The 18,021-nt window shown below is 47.9% G+C and overlaps 1 protein-coding gene across 2 annotated transcripts in view; it reads left to right on the forward strand.

Moving 5' to 3' along the window:
- The window catches only part of LOC128045294 (phosphatidate cytidylyltransferase, mitochondrial), a 48,988-nt gene extending 32,325 nt beyond the window's left edge, over positions 1-16,663 (forward strand). The window contains exons 6-8 of one of the 2 annotated variants that reach the window (XM_052637795.1): positions 6,588-6,753; positions 8,013-8,075; positions 16,537-16,663. In XM_052637795.1, the coding sequence (XP_052493755.1) occupies positions 6,588-6,753; positions 8,013-8,075; positions 16,537-16,613 (306 nt within the window). In that variant the 3' untranslated portion in view covers positions 16,614-16,663. Of the gene's footprint in view, positions 1-6,587; positions 6,754-8,012; positions 8,076-15,628; positions 15,667-16,536 lie in introns of those variants that run through there. The other variant, XM_052637801.1, reaches the window with a different exon arrangement.
- Positions 16,664-18,021: the final 1,358 nt, after the last annotated feature.

Consider the following 18,021-nt stretch of genomic DNA (forward strand, 5'->3'; position numbering starts at 1 on the left):
TCTCATCCTCTGCAACCCCCTTCTCTTCCTGCCCTCAGTCTTTCCCAGCATCAGAGTCTATTCCAATGAGCCGGCTCTTCGCATCACATGATGAAAGTATGATGCTCTAGCTTCAGCATCAGTCCTTCCAGTGAATATTCAGGACTGATTTCCTTTAGGATGGACTAGTTTAATCTCCTTGCAGTCCAGGGGACTCTGAAGAGTCTTTGCCAGCACCACAGCTCAAAAGCATCAGTTCTTCAGTGCTCAGCCTTCTTTATGGTCACACTCTCGCATCTCTACATGACTACTGAAAAAGCCATAGCTTTGACTAGATGGACCTTTGTCAGCAAAGTAATGTCTCTGCTTTTTAATACACTGTCTAGTTTGTCATAGCTTTTCTTCCAAGGAGCAAGCATCTTTCAGTTTCATGGCTGCAGTCACCATCTGCAGTGATTTTGGAGCCCAAGAAAATAAAGTCTGTCACTGTTTCCATTTTTTCCCTATTTACCAGAAAGTGATGGGATGGGATGCCATGATCTTAGTGTTTTGAATGTTGAATTTTAACCCAGCTTTTTCACTCTCCTCTTTCACTTTCATCAAGAGGCTCTTTAGTTCCTCTTTCCTTTCTGCCATAAGGGTGGTGTCATCTGCATATCTGAGGTTATTGATATTTTTCCCAGAAGTCTTGATTCCAGCTTGTACTTCATCCAGCCCAGTGTTTCTCATGATGTACTCTGCATATAAGTTAAATAAGCAGGGTGACAATATACAGCCTTGACATACTCCTTTCCCAGTTTTGAACCAATCCATTGGTTCATGTCTGGTTCTAACTGTTGCTTCTTGACCTGCATACAGATTTCTCAAGAGGCAGGTAAGGTGGTCTGGTATTTCCATCTGTTTAAGAATTTTCCATAGTTTGTTGTGATCCATACAGTCAAAGGCTTTAGTGTCATCAATGGAGCAGAAGTAGATGTTTTTCTGGAATTCTCTTGCTTTTTCTATGCTCCAGCAGATGTTGACAATTTGATATCTGGCTCCTCTTCTTTTTCTAAATGCAGCTTGAACACCTGGGAGTTCTTGGTTCAGGTACTGTTGAAGCCTTACTTGGAGAATTTTGAGCATTACTTTGCTACTGTGTGAAATGAGTACAATTGTGTGATAGTTTGAGCATTCTTTGGTGTTGCCTTTCTTTGGGATTGGAATGAAAACTGACCTTTTCCAGTCCTGTGGCCACTTCTGAGTTTTCCAAATTTGCTGGCATATTGAGTGCAGCACTTTACCAGCATCACCTTTTAGGATTTGAAATAGCTCAGCTGAAATTTCATCACCTACACTAGCTTTGTTTGTTATAATGCGTCCTAAGGCCCACTTGACTTCACATCCAGGATGTCTGGCTCTAGGTGAGTGACCACACCATGGTCTGGATTATCTGGGTCATTAAAACCTTACTTGTACAGTTCTTCCATGCATTCCTGCCACCTCTTCTTAATCTCTCTGCTTCTTCTAGTTCCTTACCATTTCTGTCCTTTATTATGCCCATCTTCATATGAAATGTCCCCTTGGTCTCTCTGATTTTCTCGAGGAGCTCTCTAGTCTTTCCCACTCTGTTTTCCTGTTTCTCTGCCCCGATCCCTGAGGCAGGCTTTCTTACCTCTCCTTGCTGTTCCTTGGAACCCTGCATTCAGATGGGTGTATCTAGCCCTTTGTCTTTTGCCTTTCGCTTCTCTTCTTTTCTCAGCTATTTGTGAGCCCTCCTCAGAGAACCATTTTGCTTTGTTGCATTTATTTTTCTTGGGGATGGTCTTGGTCACCACCTCCTGTACAGTGTTACTGACCTCTGTGCATAGTTCTTCAGGCACTCTGTCTACCAGATCTAGTCCCTTAAATCTATTTCTCACTTCCACTGTATAATCATAAAAGGATTTGATTTAGGTCATACCTGAATGGCCTAGTGGTTTTCCCTACTTTCTTCAATTTAAGTCTGAATTTTGCAATAAGGAGCTGATGATCTGAGCTATAGTCAGCTCCAGATCTTGTGTTTGCTGACTGTATAGAGCTTCTTCATCTTTGGCTACAAAGAATATAACCCACATGACTTCAGTATTGACGGTCTGGTGATGTCCATGTGTAGCGTTGTCTCTTGTTTTGTTGGAAGATGGTGTTTGCTATGACCAGTGCGTTCTTTGGCAAAACTCTGTTAGCCTTTGCCCTGCTTCATTTTGTGCTCCAAGGCCAAACTTGCCTGTTACTCCAGCTATCTCCTGCCTTTCTACTTTTACATTCCAGTCCCCTATGATGGAAAGGACATCTTCTTTTGATGTTGGTTCTAGAAGGCCTTGTATTTTGTACATACGTGTAACTAATTCACCCTCAAACTCTCCTACAAATCTCTGAAACATCTTACATTGTAGACAAACATATCAGGTGTTTTCTCTGTTTCTTGCTTTTCCTGGGGACATTCTTCCTGGAGTCCTGTGTCCCCAGTTCCTTTCATGACTGGCTGCTTTCTAGACACGCTGCACAGCTCTTCTCTGGAGCTTTGTTTCCTCATCACTGAGAATTTCTTCCCCTCTCCTTTTGCTAATTTTTGGTTTTCTTGAATTTTTCCTCTTTCACAGTTTATATTTTTAAGTATTAAAATGTGTACTTGTGAAAGAGGTAAAATTTTTGAGACCCTGTACATCTGGAAATTCTACTCTTAAACTGATGGATGGGTTTAGGTTAGACATCAGATTCTAGGCTGGAAGTAATTTTCCCTCAGAAGTTTTTTAAGTCATGGCTTTATTTCTTCTAGTTTCTTCTGTTGCACTAAAAAGTCCAACAGGGACTTCCCTGGTGGTCCCCTGGTTAAAAATCCACCTTGCAATGCAGAGATTTGACCCTACCTGGATTTGACCCCTGGTTGGGGAACTAGGGTCCCACATGCTCAGGGGCACAGCCAACATATTAAAACAGAAAGGTCCAGCAGTATTCAGATTCCCTGTTCTTTGGATGTGATCTTTTTATCTCTCTGATACTACTTAGTATTTTTTCCTTTTTTTCCAGTATTCTCAAATTTCATGATGATTTGCCTTTGCCTTGTGTATGCTTTTTCATCATTGTTGCTATTTGTGTTTCATTCGGCCACACCACGCGTGTTGCAGGATCTTGGTTCCCTGACCAGGGATGGAGCCTGTGCCCCTGCAGTGGAAGTGTGCTTGCCACTGAGCCTTCAGGAAATTCCCCTGGTTTTTACACGTTATTCTGGCACTTTGTGACTCTGTTCTGGAAATGCACGATGTTCAGTTCTAGGAAATCATTTTTTCATTTCTGTAACGAAATTCTCTTCTACCATTCCTTCATATCCATTGTCTTCATTTTTTTTCTAGAATTCCTATCAGTTGTTGGACCTCCTTGTCTGGTTATTTTTTTTTCCCCTCATTCCTGTTTCTGTAGTTTTTTTGTTCTGCTTTCCAGAATAATTGTTTGAATTGATATTCCAACAGATCTGTTGAATTTTTATTTTCCTCTGAATGTTCTTTTTTCATATATATATATATATATATATATATATATATATATATATATATATAGCATTCCGTTCTTATTGCATGTCTGCATTATCTTTCCTCGAAACCTGAAGAGGCCTGTCGGCGCAATTCTTTCTTAGTGATGAGAGATAGAGATTTCCTCAGTTGATCTTTACTTTGGAGAGGATGTCCCAGCATGCTCCAGATCTCTTGACCCCTAAAGACTTCCCTGCTGCGTTGGGCTCCTGAGACTTCATGGAGTTTGTCTTTTACCCTTCGGAGTGCATACAGCTACCAAGGCCGCCGATGTCCTTGCCCCTTACTACTCACCAGGTGGCAGTAGCAACGTGTCATTGATGTAGTGGCCCAGCATGAGATTACACAAGATAATTGGCTCGCTCCATTGTGAGGGTCGGCAAGTTTGGAATTTGCAGGTCCAGCTGGAGACCCAGGGAGGAGTCTGCTGTTCTCTGGAGTCCAAGGGCAGTCTGGAGGCAGACCTTCTGCCTCGGGGAACTTTAGTCTTTCTTCTCAAGGTCTTCAACTGACAGGATGAGGTCTGTCCACATTAAAAGGGGTCTTCTGCTATTCAGTGTCTGCTGGCTTCAATGTGAATTACATCTAAAAAGACGCCTTTACAGTAACATCTGGACTAAAGTTTGACCAGGCACCTGGGCCCTGTAGCCCAGCCAAGTTGACATATACAGTGAAACATCACACCCTGTATCCTTTAGGTCTACATGTGACATGAGTCTTTGCCATTTCTCCTGGGGTGTGGTTTTCTTTTCTCATTGCTCTTTTGACGAGAGGGTGAGAATGGCAGCTTCAGAGACTTCCACTTGGCCTTCTACGTCGGGACAGCGCCAGGGTACCATCTGAAGAGTATGCTTTCTAGGACTACTCTTGGTACCAATTGTGTAGGATCAGGATTGGGGAGTTTTGAAATGAAGACATCATCTGATTGATCGTGTGCTGGCACTGTGGAACTTGATGGCCCTTCTGAGCTGTCCCCGCTTGGAGGAAGGAGGCCAAGCCTTCAAAGCCCTGCATTTTCCAGTCTTTGGAAACAGGCAGTTCCCTTGGCTGTACCCAGTTCTAGGAGGCACTCTGAGAGAGGGAGTCAGCCAGCTTTCCCAGCAGGTAGCGGAATGAGTGCCTTGGCCCTGAAGCAGGATCTGGTTGGTACAACACAGCAGCTGCTGTCATATGCCTGTATCTGTTTTTAAAAACATCAGGCCATGTTGAGATATAATTTACATAGCATAAAATTTGGTGGTTTTTAGTCTCTTCACAGAGGTGTGCAACCATCACCTCTATCTGATTTTAGAATATTTTTATCACTCTGAAAAGAAACTCCATTGCCATTAGCAGTCCCTAGCTTCCCCTCCCCCAGGCAGCCACTAAGCTACTCTCTGCTCCATGGATTTGCCTGTTCCAGACACTTCTGTAGATGGAGTCATATAACAGGTGGGCTTTTCCATATCTGCTGTTAAAATGCAATGTGACTCATAATTTAACTGCTTTCACATTCGTATTTTAATGAGAACTAAAGAGTAAGGATGATTAGAATTTTGCAGCTTCTTTGAACATGTCACCTAATATTTTGTCTTTAAACACATACTTTGAAGCAAAAACTCCAGTGCATTTGTTTCCTCCAGAGAAAGCAGTGACAAATGCTATTTTCTCATTCCTCATATTACTCAAGCCATTTTGGCATCTCTGAAATTCCTGGAAGTTTCATAGGTAAAGACTTAGAGAAATATAAGAGCCTATTGACTAATCACAATACTCGGCCCCAAAACATGAGTCTATAAACGTCATTTCTAGCATATTTTATAAAATATTCACATTTTTGGGTCATTTATCTAGCGAAAGAGAAGTAGAGATTGAATCCTGTGAATTTAGGAACATCTCAATGATTAGTATGAAACATTTAGGTTAAAGAAACCCTTCACCTTAGCGGAGCCTCTAATTAATAGCATTTTATTATTTTCTGCAAAGACTTTATAAATAAAACTAGAAAATCCAGACATTAGGCATGTACTCATTAAATATTTGTTTAATGAAAAAAAATGGTAGAGTGCGTGAATTCTGATCATCAAGAAGGGTGGTCATACCTGAAAAATCTGAATCTAAAACTGAATACATTCTTTTGTCTAATTTCGTTTCTTACTGTTCCCTTTAAGTTAAGACCTAACACTTGTTAGAAGAACACAGGACATTGTTACTGGGAGAATAATGTGATGAGCTGTTGAGGGCACTGACACTGCTGCTCACCTTGGCAGACAGTCGATGTTTATGCGATTTTGGAAAAATTTAGTTCCATGAAGTAAAGTATATTAGACTAGGAGTTAGGGAAGCTGGGTGTGGACCCAGCTCTGTGGCTAAATGTTGACCCAAAGGTATCCAAGTAAAGTCTAATGCATAGTTTTACATATGTTTTATTTCTGTGTTTATCTTTAAACTTGATATATTTTAGAATACATTAGGAACAAAAACCATTAGTGTAACTTACTGTTGTTTAAGAAATAATGACAGCTAAGATTTATTGGTACAGTTATTCATCCCCTTATTCAGCCACTGCTTTTTCAGTACCTACTATGTGCCAGGGGATTAAAGGTGAATAAAGGTTGGTCTCTGTCATCAGTTTATTCCTACAGTTGAGACAGGAGACACAAGTTTAGATCCCACTCTCTGATTGGCTGTGTGATCCTGGCCATGTTACTCTGTGTCCCTGTGTTTAAAATGAGTGCTTGATTTGCTGGGGTGTCAGTTTTACCTGAATCTTCACTTAACTACTGGATTTAGGACAAATAGAAAAAAATTTTTTAACTGAGAGTCACAAATTGATTCTTGAGAGAAATTTCTGTTCTTAGGTACAAACAGAGAAGTATTGGCTTGTTTGAAGGAGCTGAGACTCCTTAACATTTAGGCATTCAGTTTCAGAAAGGAGAAAGTCTCCTTAGCACACTGCCTAGTCCAGAAGGTGAGTTCATATTCACTTTGTGTGGTTTTAAGGAGAAGCCTTGTGTCTTTGAATAGTTACAGCAATCAAAGCACGTCCATAGACATCAACAACTTTTTTTTTCCCCTTAGATCGATAAAAGCCCAGAAGGACAATTCACTCAGCTAATGACATTGCCCAAAACCTTACAACAGCAAATAAATCATATTATGGACCCTCCTGGAAAAAACAGAGATGTGGAAGAGACTTTATTACAAGTTGCTCATGACCCTGACTGTGGCGACGTGGTGCGTCTAGGTATGCGCATGAATCTGACAGGGAGGAGGTGCTGGCTGGGGGTAGCAGGAGGAGGGAGGCAAACTTTGTGGCTGAGCGGCTTCTTTCTTCTTTCTAGCCTAGAGATGGAGAGAGAAAGTGCCTCTAGGAAGAAGAAAGCACTGACAGTCTGGGGTTTTTCCCAGCCTAAATTCTCATTCGTTTGAAGTAGGGTGCTGAAATTCCTTCTATTTTCAGATCCCTCGTCAAAATCACTGTCAAGAGAGGAAAACAATGATTCTTTCGGTCCAAAAGCATAACTTTTAGGAGTTATTACAAAGACGTGGCTTTGTTCTCCGTGGTGGTCTGAAGAAGGAGGAGACTGGTGATGTTTTTAATGCTCTTGTAACATCAAGAGCACCACTCTCCTGGGCCCGTGCCCCCTCGGTGTGTCTCATGTGTATGCACTAGGTCCAGCACCCGAAATGTTTCACACATTATCCCCAGTATGTACCAAAATCCTCCCTAGGGTGAACCCCAGATCTGAGCCTGAGCTTCAGAGGTTACAGGTATTTACAGGTTCAGACAGTAAGGAGATCGTTATGAGTCGGCTCACCCTTCTCTGCTGAGCTTCCCCAGGGAGCAGCCGGGCCTTGGCAGGATGCAGGTCACCACAGCGGTGCTGCGAGGCGAGGCTGCCTGGTGGGCAGAGCAGCGTGTGTGCTTAGGGCGCCGGGCGCCTCTCCTGAAGATACGCGTGGAGGCCCGTCTCCAGTTGTTTTCTTTTTAGCATGGCGCTGGCCACGGAGTGAGCTCTGCTGCCATTCTGAGGGCCTGAAGGGCCCCTCGCCGTCCTCACCAACGAGTGCTGTGCGTGGTTGCAGGATGAGCGCCTCCTGCGTAGAAACATGTAGTGTTTGGTGTTTGTTTCTCCCCCCCCAATCTTCTCACATCTTGGAATTGAGAGCCAGCAGGCTTAAGCAGGTTTAAAGTGAAAAAATGACCTTCGAGAGTCACCTAACCCCCTCCTCCCTGCGGGTCGTAAGATGAGGTGGTCCAGACCCAGAGGGGGCGCTCATTTGCTTGGGTTCACACAAGCTGGTCGGCGACACAGCTGGCAGCTCGGGTCTCCTGGCCGTCCGTCCTGATAACCCTTTTCCTTAGTCGCTCTGACACCAGGACAGAGATGGAGTTGCTGGTGTTATTGGATAGCTGGAATGAATATTTAGTTTCAAGTTTTTAAAGTGTTACGACGACTAACATCTGGCCTTTTTGGCATTGTTGCTGGTTTTTCCTCACAGGGCTCGCAGCAATTGTGAGGCCTTCCAGTATGAGACAGAGCACCAAAGGCGTTCTCACTGCCGGTAAGAATGTTTAAAAACCCACACTTAACATACCTGCTGGACTGAGCAGCCTCAGCACTCCGGGTTACAATGTAAAGCTTTATCTGTATCCTTCAAGTACTTGTCAGAGGCTGGATTTTGCTGGTCATAACTTAGGATACAGACTGGCAGATGGTGCTGTAATCTGGGGCCCTGAGGTACTGCTGGAAGGCTTGGCTGCCCAGGTACTCCGTATGGGCAGGGTTTCCCTGGAGGTGTTATATCTTTGAAAGTTACTCATGATGATGTTGCCAAAACAGCAGTACATTGCCCTGCCCCCCCCCCCCCCCCCCCCCCCCCCCCCCGCCACCGCTGTTCCTCTCCAAAGACAACCCCTGCTGACTCTCCTGCTGGTTTATTTATGTTTTCATTGCTGGTTCCCTGGATAATGGGCTGGTATTACTGCTTCTCCTTTTTAATTTTAGGCAGCATCTATGAATTCAGCTACCCCACCACACACACACACACACAGACACACATACACGTCCGTACATCAGTACGTCTGTCCATCCCTCCATCGCTCTCTCTGTGCTCAATGGTTGTGTCGTAGCTTTGACGACGTCTTCTTGTTCCCGTTGTCTGGCTGTGTTACTGTGATTCATCGCTGAGCCGCCTGATACACTTTTCCTTCCTGGCACAACTTTCTTTTCCCATGGAGTTGTCCTCACCTGTCTCGTGGGAGAGACCCTTGTGTCTCACGTCTCTGATTCTCGTGGTGCACAGCCTCACTTCGGTGAAGCACACCGTCCAGGCACTTTCTGGGAAGGGATGCCGGGGAGGCAGCTTTGGAGCCCGTGTGCGGCCAGGTCTGTCTGCAGTCACCTTCCCACCTGACTGACTGAGACTTGCGGTGATTAGAAGTAATTGTCCTTTCGAATTTTGGTATCGTTGCTCCGGTTATCTTCTCACTTCTCCGATTGCTGTTGAGGTCCAAAGCCATTCTGATTCTTAATCCTTTGTGTATGCTCTTTCTGGAAGCCTTTTAGGTCTTCTTTTTCCCCCAGGGCTCTGAGGTTTCTCAGTGGTATATTTTGATGTGAGTCGGTTTTTGTCAGTTATACTGGATACTCCTTGCCCAGTTTGGAAACTCAGAGTATAAGGATATAGGAAAAATGTATTGTATTCTTTCTTCCCGTCTGTTTTCTCTCTTCTCTTGCTGGAATTCCTTTTACTCAAATATTGGACCTCTGAGACAAGTCCTTTGGGTTTTTTCTTTTTTTTTGATCTCTTTGTTCTTTTGCTTTGCTTTCTCAACTATAGTTTCCAGCTTTTTTATTGTTGTTTTATTTTTGCTATTTTAATTTCTAGTATCTCTACTTTTTTTTAATTCTCAGAATATTCCTTTTTTTGAAATTTAAAACACCCTGTTCTTGCTTTATGGGCTTAAGCGTTTGAATGTATCTTTGGATATTGTCAGATTGCCAAAGTGGGTTACCAGTTAACCTTGACATTGTGGTAGATGAAAGTTCTTTTCTTCCCCATCCTTTCTGACACTCTGTGTTGCAGACGCCACACTTTTTTCACTCAGTCTCTCTATCAGCCATCCACCTAGCATCCCTCAGGTGCTCACCACGCAGGACAGTACAAGGTGAGCGCGACACCATCCTGCCTTCAGGGGCTTCACCCTCTAGAAGAGGAGACGGCACAGACATAGGGGCTTGTAGCGCAGGGGACAGATGCACAGAGGGAACCTGCAGAAGGGCGTGATCGTCCAGCCTGATTCGCATCCCTGGGTGGAGATTGCCAGGCGACTGCATGATCACACCTCCTCACGTCTCACCCCAGCAGCCTGGGGACACAGCCAAGCTTCATCCTCCTGAATCTTCGGGAAGGTTCAGCCCATCAGCAGAGGTTTAGTATCTCAGGTGCCAGATCCACTCACGCAGTGGTGCGTGGCTTTGTGTTTCCAGTTAAAATCTTTATTTAAGCTGCTTTCTTGCTGATCTGTCCTGGCCAGGCTGGAGCTGAGGGGCTTTCTTTTGTGCGGGTGGCTCAGGCTATCACTGTGTTTGCATGATTGCAGCTCCTCCTTGGATAAGGCTGGACGCTTTGGCGCTTTATTTTTGGCTTCCTGTGCTATAAGGAACTACTGGCTTTACTCTTTTTTTTTTTTAGTCATGATAATGATGGTGTTGGGTTAAACAATCATTTTCCTTAGGGATACATACGAAGGGACTTCCCTGGCGGTGCAGTGGCTGAGGTGCTCCCAATGCCAGAGGCCCAAGTTCACTTCTTAGGGAACTAGATCCCACATGCTGCAACTGGAGACTCTGCATATCACAACTAAGACTCCTTGCAGCCAAATAAGTAAATCTTTCTTTAGAAACGCATACTAAAAGATCTGCAGATGAAATGACAATGTCTGAGATTCTCTTCAGAAGAAAAGCGTTTGGGCTGAGTCCCATTGCTGTCCACCTGAAACTCTCACAACCTTGTTAATTGGCTGTGCTCAACTATAAAATGAAAAAGTGAAAGGAGGAAAGAAAACACGTTGGAAGGAAGTGCACATGGTGGGGTGGTAACTTGAGACTGGCCATGAGTTGTTGAAGTTGGGTGAAGATACGTGCCAGCATATTATGCTGTCTTGACTTTATCTCTAATAAAAGGTTTTTAAAAATCCATCCTGATCATCTCTTGACCCTTCAGCCTGAAATGACTCTTGGGTCCTGTTTCCGCCTGTTCTTCCTGGTCGCCAGCAGAGGGCAGTAGGTAACCCCTCACGGGTCCCGGAGCCCAGATTGCTGCTGGCTTAGTGCTCAGTGCTGCTCCCCGACAGCTCCCCGACAACTCCCCGGGCTCGCTGCTTGCCTGCCTCTCCCTCTGAAGGCGCCTGCTTGGGTTGTGGAAGCAGAGTGACAGGATGTCTGCAGCCTGCGCTGGGGCTGCAGGTACTGTGAGACGTGGTGTGCATTCCTTCACACTCTCCAGGTTTGCGCCCCCTGGGCCCTGCTCCTCTGGTTTATGGTGGTGGAGGGCTGTGCTGAAGGCGGCCCAGGCTAGGGACAGGGGTTTGTGAGCCCCAGAGACTCGGGTTCAAATCCCAGCTTAACTGCTATGACTTGGGTAAGTTGCCTAATTTTTCTGAGTTTTCATTTCATAGGGACAATTATTCTTGTCTCACTGGGTTGTGAAAACTCAATCTTAGGACATATAAAAGCATCTAGCACGGCTCCTGGTCTTTCCCCTTTGGTCTCATTACCAAGAAGTTCCCTGACCTCTCTTTAGATCATGCCCCCTTGCACTGTCACGTTCAGCTAGCATTCGCCCGTTCCCAGGTCCCCAGTTGGACCAAACTAGCAGCCTTAGGCCCCGAGTGGCTGATTTGCTCTTCCCCTGTCCTCTGACTTCACGGCAAGCTGCAGGACCCCAGCTCCTGCACGCCGCTCTTAGAAGTCCTCTTGCTGTCATAGTCACGGCTGTCATTCCCCCTGGCCTTTCTGGGTCCCTCTTCTGGAACCTTCCGGAGTCCTGCCTCTGTGCAGTCTTCAGCCACCGAATGTGTCACCTGCAGGGCCAGGAGACCCCAGTGTATTTGGCTGCGCTTTTCCTCCTTTGTAGCCATTACCACTCCTCCCCTCTACAAGTAAGAAGGAAGGGTCTCCCTAGCTCGTGAAGAACTTCTGTATTCGCGTACTGTTAAGGTCAAGGAGAGCTGAGCTAAGGCTGCAGTCAGAAGACTGGCGTGAAGCTGTGCTTCATGCCTTTGCTCCTAACCTGGGATGGAAACAGCCTTTCTTCTTTGAAATGGAGAGGATGCTGATAACGCAGCTCGCGGTGTGTTTTGGGATCGCCCAGTATGTCCTTTATAAAGCACTGCTGCTGCTGCTAAGTCGCTTCAGTCATGTTCAACTCTGTGCGACCCCATAGACGGCAGCCCACCAGGCTCCCCCGTCCCTGGGATTCTCCAGGCAAGAACACTGGAGTGGGTTGCCATTTCCTTCTCCAATGCATGAAAGTGAAGAGTGAAAGTGAAGTCGCTCAGTCGTGTCCAACTCTTAGCGACCCCATGGACTGCAGCCTACCAGGCTCCTCCGTCCATGGGATTTTCCAGGCAAGAGTACTGGAATGGGGTGCCATTGCCTTCTCCGTTATAAAGCGCTAGTAGGTGCTATATAGACTCAAGTGAGTCTGAATCCTAGTGTCACTCTCTTCCTGGACAAGGATGGAAGCCAGGTGTCCATGGCAGCGGGGAGGACTCCCTTTCCAGTGGGCTGTGATGGGTGGCGTGGCAGGTGTCCTGTGTGGTCTGGCCCTCTGTCTGTGTTAGTTCTCTGAGATTCCCCTACTGTCAGATGCCTCCATGCTCCAGGGTGAGCACCGAACTCCTTACAAAACCAAGCAATTTCTTCCCTTTTAGCCTGGGAGTTGGTTACTGGGGAAGTAACGCTGACTTCATAGACTGCTGTTAGTGGAGTGGCCCAATTCTCGTCAGGGTCTCAGGGCAGCAGCTCAGGGGAGTGGACAATGTTGAGTTCCCCGCTCCTGGCCTGTGCCTCCCTTCACCACAGCAACAGATTGTATTGCAACTCAACCTGCTAACAGGAGCCGCAGCCGCTCTTGTTTCTAATCTGAGTGGAGGGAGGTGGAATCTGTTTGGGCTGGAGTTGGGGGCTTGGAGAGAAATGGATCTGGGGTTAGTAGTTTTGACTGAGAAGCAAGCAGGGGCCAGACAGGGGAAAGCCCTTAAAAGTCTAAAAGGGAATCCAGAGTTTCAGTGAGGATGGAGGGAAGCCCCTGGAGGATCATCGGAAGACTGCTGCAGCTGGAGACTGGCGAGCAGCTCGAGGGATGTGCTGCCTTTCCTTGGGAAAGCAGTCAGCCCGCCGCAGCCAGCCCGGCGAGGAGGCAGGCCTGGACCGGGGCCACGGGGAGAGGCAAGGGGCAGGCAGGGCTTAGATGGCGCCGAGGGGGCCCGGCTCCCAGGCTCATGGCTCGGGAAGTGGGAGATGGTGGTCCCCTTCCTGGAGGTGAGGGAACACGGAGAGCATGGCAAGTTTAACTTTCAAAATCTCTTGCTTTATTTTTTCCCCGTCTGATTTTCTGGTCTATCAGAACTAATTTGCGGGTCAATACCTACTTAACCTCTGTAGCTTCAGAAGATTCAGCTTTCACAAAAACAGGTTTAGTCTTGTTCCTAAGAAGACTCCACATGCCTCGCGTCTGTCCTCACCAGCCCTTTCCTGAAGTGATGGAAGGATCACTGACTCTGCTCTCCTTCTCATGTCTTATGACTAAGCATTTTATCCCTGTTTTGGGGTACCTCCATATTTCAATAATAAGAACTTATTATTTCAATAAAAAGAATAAGAATGAAGGTTCTTCTGGTAATGTATTTATCATTTAAACCTGAACGTTTTAAAAATAAAACCACCTCAGAAGAGATTTTTTTTTCTTTTAATTGCAAGACTGTTGAGGGCTTATTGATTTCCTCTCCTGTGGATCTGAAGTACAGAGTCATAGGGAGGTGGACCCCTCTCAGCCTGGTCTCATCTCTGCCTCACGTGGTTTCCCAGAGAATTTTGTCTGTCGCTGAACTTGTCCGTTTAAGATCGCGTAGGGGATTCAGAGTCTTACACGTGTAGTGTTTTTGCTGTAGGTCACATGAAACAGGCTGGATGTGAACAGAAGGAAGGCCTGAGGAGCCATATGTTGGGGTAGATTTCCGGTGGCTTTCAAAACTGAATCCTGACTTCGGATTCTAATCCGAGTTTGTTACGGCCAGCTTCAGGTGAATAAGGAGCTGCCTGATTTAGAGGAGGTGATTGAGGAGACCTGCATCTCTACCCGCTGGGGAGGGAGCAGAGTCAGGGTGTTTGCAGTTTGGGGCCATTTCAAGGAGTCCTGCTCGGCATGTCTTGGTGCCTATCTTTGGGTGAGCAAAGTTATGCCTTTCTGTTAGCTCTCTTCTTAGGGGCAGAATTGAAAAAATGAAAGTGTTAGTCGCTCAGTCATGTCTGACTCTTGGCGGCCCCATAGACTGTAGCTTGACAGGCTCCTCTGTCGACGGGATTCTCCAGGCAAGAATACTGGAGTGGGTTGCTGTTTCTTCTCCAGGGGATCTTCCTGACCTAGGGATCGAACCCAGATGTCCTGCATGGCAGGCAGATTCTTCACCATGTGAGCTGCCAGAGGTGGCGTTACTGGGTCATAAAGCGTGAGGCTGTCCAGCAGTGGTGGATACTGGCTGACCAGTGTCCCGGTGGCCCTCCCGGCCGCAGAGCCCTGCTGCAGAGCCCCTGGGACCAGGCCTGGTAGTGTGGCCTGTTCGTGCTCGGCCGTCTGGGAGGGGAGTGGATGGGTGGTATTGGAGTTTTCACTTACACTTTCCTGATGAGCAGTAAGTCTGGGTGTTTGTTCACACGCGTACATGGATGTCCTCTTCTGTGAAGTGTCTGTTCTGCTTTTGTGCATTTTTCTGTTGAGTTGTCTGCCTTTCCTTCTCTGCACTGAGTTCCGTGCATAGTCTGGGTACAGGTCCTTCCCTGGACACGTGGAATGCTAAACTGGCCCACTCAGGCCTATCGTCTCACTGTCTCACTGGTGTCCTTGGATGAGCAGTTCTTAATCTTCTCAGTCCAGTTTTAAGGCTTTGTCCTTTAAGGTTGGCAGCCTTTCTTGTCTTGTTTAGGAAATGTTGCCCCTCCAGGTTCATGGAGTTTAGTCCCTCGCCTTGGTTGCAACTGGAATATTAAGGTGGAAAAGATCCCTCACTCTGATCTCTTGGATCTTAACCATCTGTACAGCCTGGCTCCCTGGGAGAATCTGACTAAAACTCCAGGCCTAAAAAAACACTAAAACTCGTGTCTGCAGAGACACGCATACAGAGACACCTCCCTGTGACTTGAGAGAGTTCTCAGACTGGCCTCGAAGCCTGTCAGTGGGCGCCTCGCTGGAGAACCGCCCCCGTAGTCCAGCCCTGTCACTTGGCAGACCAGGAAGTCAAGCCCCAGAGAGGGGAAGTCGCCATGCCCAGCTGGGACCAGCACCCCGTTCTCCTCACTCCCATTGCAGGGCTTTTTCCCTCCATTCCCTGAAAACACCTCTGGCAGAACCGTGGAAGAGAGAGACTGTAATTAAGGGGGGTTTCTCTCCACTAGCAGCAGACAGTGGCTTCCTGGTGGCACTTGTGGGCGGTGGTGTGTCCACCTTAGTTAGGTCTTAGGCTCCCGGGAGTCTGCGTGCAAGGCTGGCGAAGCTGAGCTGGGACCCTCGTGTTGACGTCTCCTTGTCCAGCTGTGTCTCGGGTGCTGCCTTGAGCCTCTGTGCAGCTGCAAGACTGTCTTGATCTGCTCTGGCTGGAATTCTAAAATCACCTTACATAATGTGTTTCCCGTCCTGGCGCTCTAGTGGGTGAGGTTTACCAGAGCGTTTGCTCCAGGGAGAAAGGGGTGGAGGCGGGGGAAGGGGCTGCGAGTTTCTTGACAAGACTGGTGTTCTGCAGTCCTCGTTCAGTGCACAAGCGAGGCCAGGGTTTCTAGAAGCGTTTGCTAATGATTTTACTGGTACCCTGCCTTTTTACCTGCCCCTGCCTGCAGTCGCCTCGTAAAAGATCCTGAGTGCACTCGACCGCCTCCAGGTAACGTGGCCGGGTGTTTTCTAGAGCACTCACACCCCAGGGCGCGGAGTCTGGGGAACCGGTCCTGTGACCTCGTCAGCAGTGCCCACGCGGCATGTCACACCTGCCGCACACACCCCAGTCTGGATCTCAGGGTGAGAAAGACCGTTGGGATCTCCGAGCCATGCCCTGAAACAGACTGCATGATCTCACTGTCTGCAGATAGACTCCTGTGAGGGCTGACGGGCAGGAGTGCCCGCGTGGTCGGGCGCAAACCCAAGTGCCTTCCTCCCATTTCCTCGGGCACTTGTGACTCCGTAGCTGGGGGCAGACGGCCGATCGCGGTGCGTCTGCACCATCACAGCAAGTGTTTGCTGAGCACCTGCCCTGTGCTGGGGCCGCACTAGGCAGTGGGGACACAGGGGTGAATAGGACAGGCCCCTGTCCTCCGGGAGCTCCAGGGCTGGGCAGAAGGATAGGTGAGCGCCGCGCAGTGTGACGAGTGCCGCTCTGGGCATCAGCACAGGCGCCGTGAGACCAGGAGGAGCAGCGTCTTAGTCGCTGGGGAGTCAGGCCTGTGGACCCAGCACCTCCAGGCAGAGGGTGATGGGAACGTGGTGCTGAAGTCAGAGGCTGCAACACGCGCTTCACTGAAAGGACTCCCTCAGCCCTGAGCTCGGGCACCTTTGCATCTCTGCTTTGGCAGATGTCGAATCAGTCTTTTCTCTCCGGTCGATCAGGGCAGTCCCTGGGGTCTCCTAGACCCCTCAGTCAGTGCCACTGGGCTCCACTCCAAAGACACACCTCCAGTCCCGGCGTCGTGGCGCCTCCAGTGAGCATCCGCCCAGGGAGCCTCAGTGTCTCACTCTCTCCTCTTTTCTCTTTTAGGTCTGAAGAAATCAGTGGTTTATAGTTCACTCAAACTGCACAAAATGTGGAAAGGATGGCTGAGAAAAACATCCTGACTTTGGCTTGCTTTTGTCTATTTTACGTTTAGTTGAATAAAATGGTCCATTTTGATAGAACAGTGTCTGTTACTTTGACCCGTTGCTTGAATTTGAAGATATCTCGGTTTGTAGGATGCGATTTCTAGATTTTGGAAATGCCTGTGCTGCGTGTTTATCCAGTGGGACCCAGTACGTTTGAGGACTCAGCATGAGAAGCCTCTGGGCCCTGCTGTCCTGAGAGCTTCAGCCGTGGTCTGTTGGGTCCACGAGGCTCGGAGGCCTGAGAGGTGGTGCGTGCACTGCGGACCAGCAGCCCCTCATCAGGGCAGGAGGTTTGGCTCTGTCTGCCTCGGCTCCATCTCACCCACTCGGTTTTCTCTGGTGAGAGTCCCCATCAGCATCTTCCTGGATCTGGGTGTCTTCCATTCCTCCTGATTCTCCATGCGGGTGCGTGGAGGTGACTCAAGTGAGGAGCCTGCAACAGACCGGTACAGAGCTTTCCCCGTGTAACGGGAGTGTTTGGGGAGGAGGAAACAACACAGGACTCGTTAGGTCAGAGAACTGGGAAGTCAGAGGCTGGTGGGCGTCAGTGTCGGTTTGAATCAGCACATTAACAGACCAGTTTCCAGCCTCTCCCTGCCCTTTGCCGTGTTGACATCACACAAAGGCCGACTCCCGAGCCTCTTAACTCAGACCGCTGACCACAGCCTCAAAGACTGTGTGTGCCCCCATCCAGGTTTGGGGAGATGGTGTAGGGGATTCCCTTCAGAAGCCCTCTTACAAAAGCAGGGAAACTCCAGCAAGCCTCTGTCTGGGCTCCTGGGCCCTAATGATAACCTTCTGGTCCCTGCGCCTGTAATGAGGGGGAGCCAGGCCGAAGTGGGAGCCTGAGCTTGTGCCGCACTGGAGTCCACCTCCCTTCCCGCTCACGAGGGAGGAGCGCGCGGCCTGGTGGAAGCTGGGAAAGGAGAAGGTGCTGGGAGGCAGGGTCTGTCTCCTCACCATCTCTTCAGTCCAGACTCTGGTTTCGTCTTTCTCTTCTCAGACTGTCCCCACCTCACGCTGTTTCGATCATCCAGTGCCCTATCGCAGACACTTAGGTTCTTTTGAGAATCGGAACAATAGCTTTCTGCTTATTTATTATAATTTTTTTTACCTTTGGGTTCTTCTCCTTCCAACCCCAAAGGCTTGGGATACGAGCAAGCTGGGTTTGAATCGCCATACCATTGCTACTAGCTGTGTGACTTTGGGCAAGTTGTTTAGCGTCTCTGAACAGTTTGGCCGTGTCTGAGAAGGGAATAAGGTCACCGTAGTGAAGGTCCGGCAGGCTGCCTGTCCTGTGTACGAGGACACTGCCTGGGCATTCAGTCAGTGTCACTCTGTTGTTTTGTATTGCTGTTTTTGTTATGATTTTCTTCTGCACACC

This window comes from Budorcas taxicolor, chromosome 1, assembly GCF_023091745.1.
Source record: "Budorcas taxicolor isolate Tak-1 chromosome 1, Takin1.1, whole genome shotgun sequence".
In the NCBI taxonomy this organism is placed as follows: domain Eukaryota; kingdom Metazoa; phylum Chordata; class Mammalia; order Artiodactyla; family Bovidae; genus Budorcas; species Budorcas taxicolor.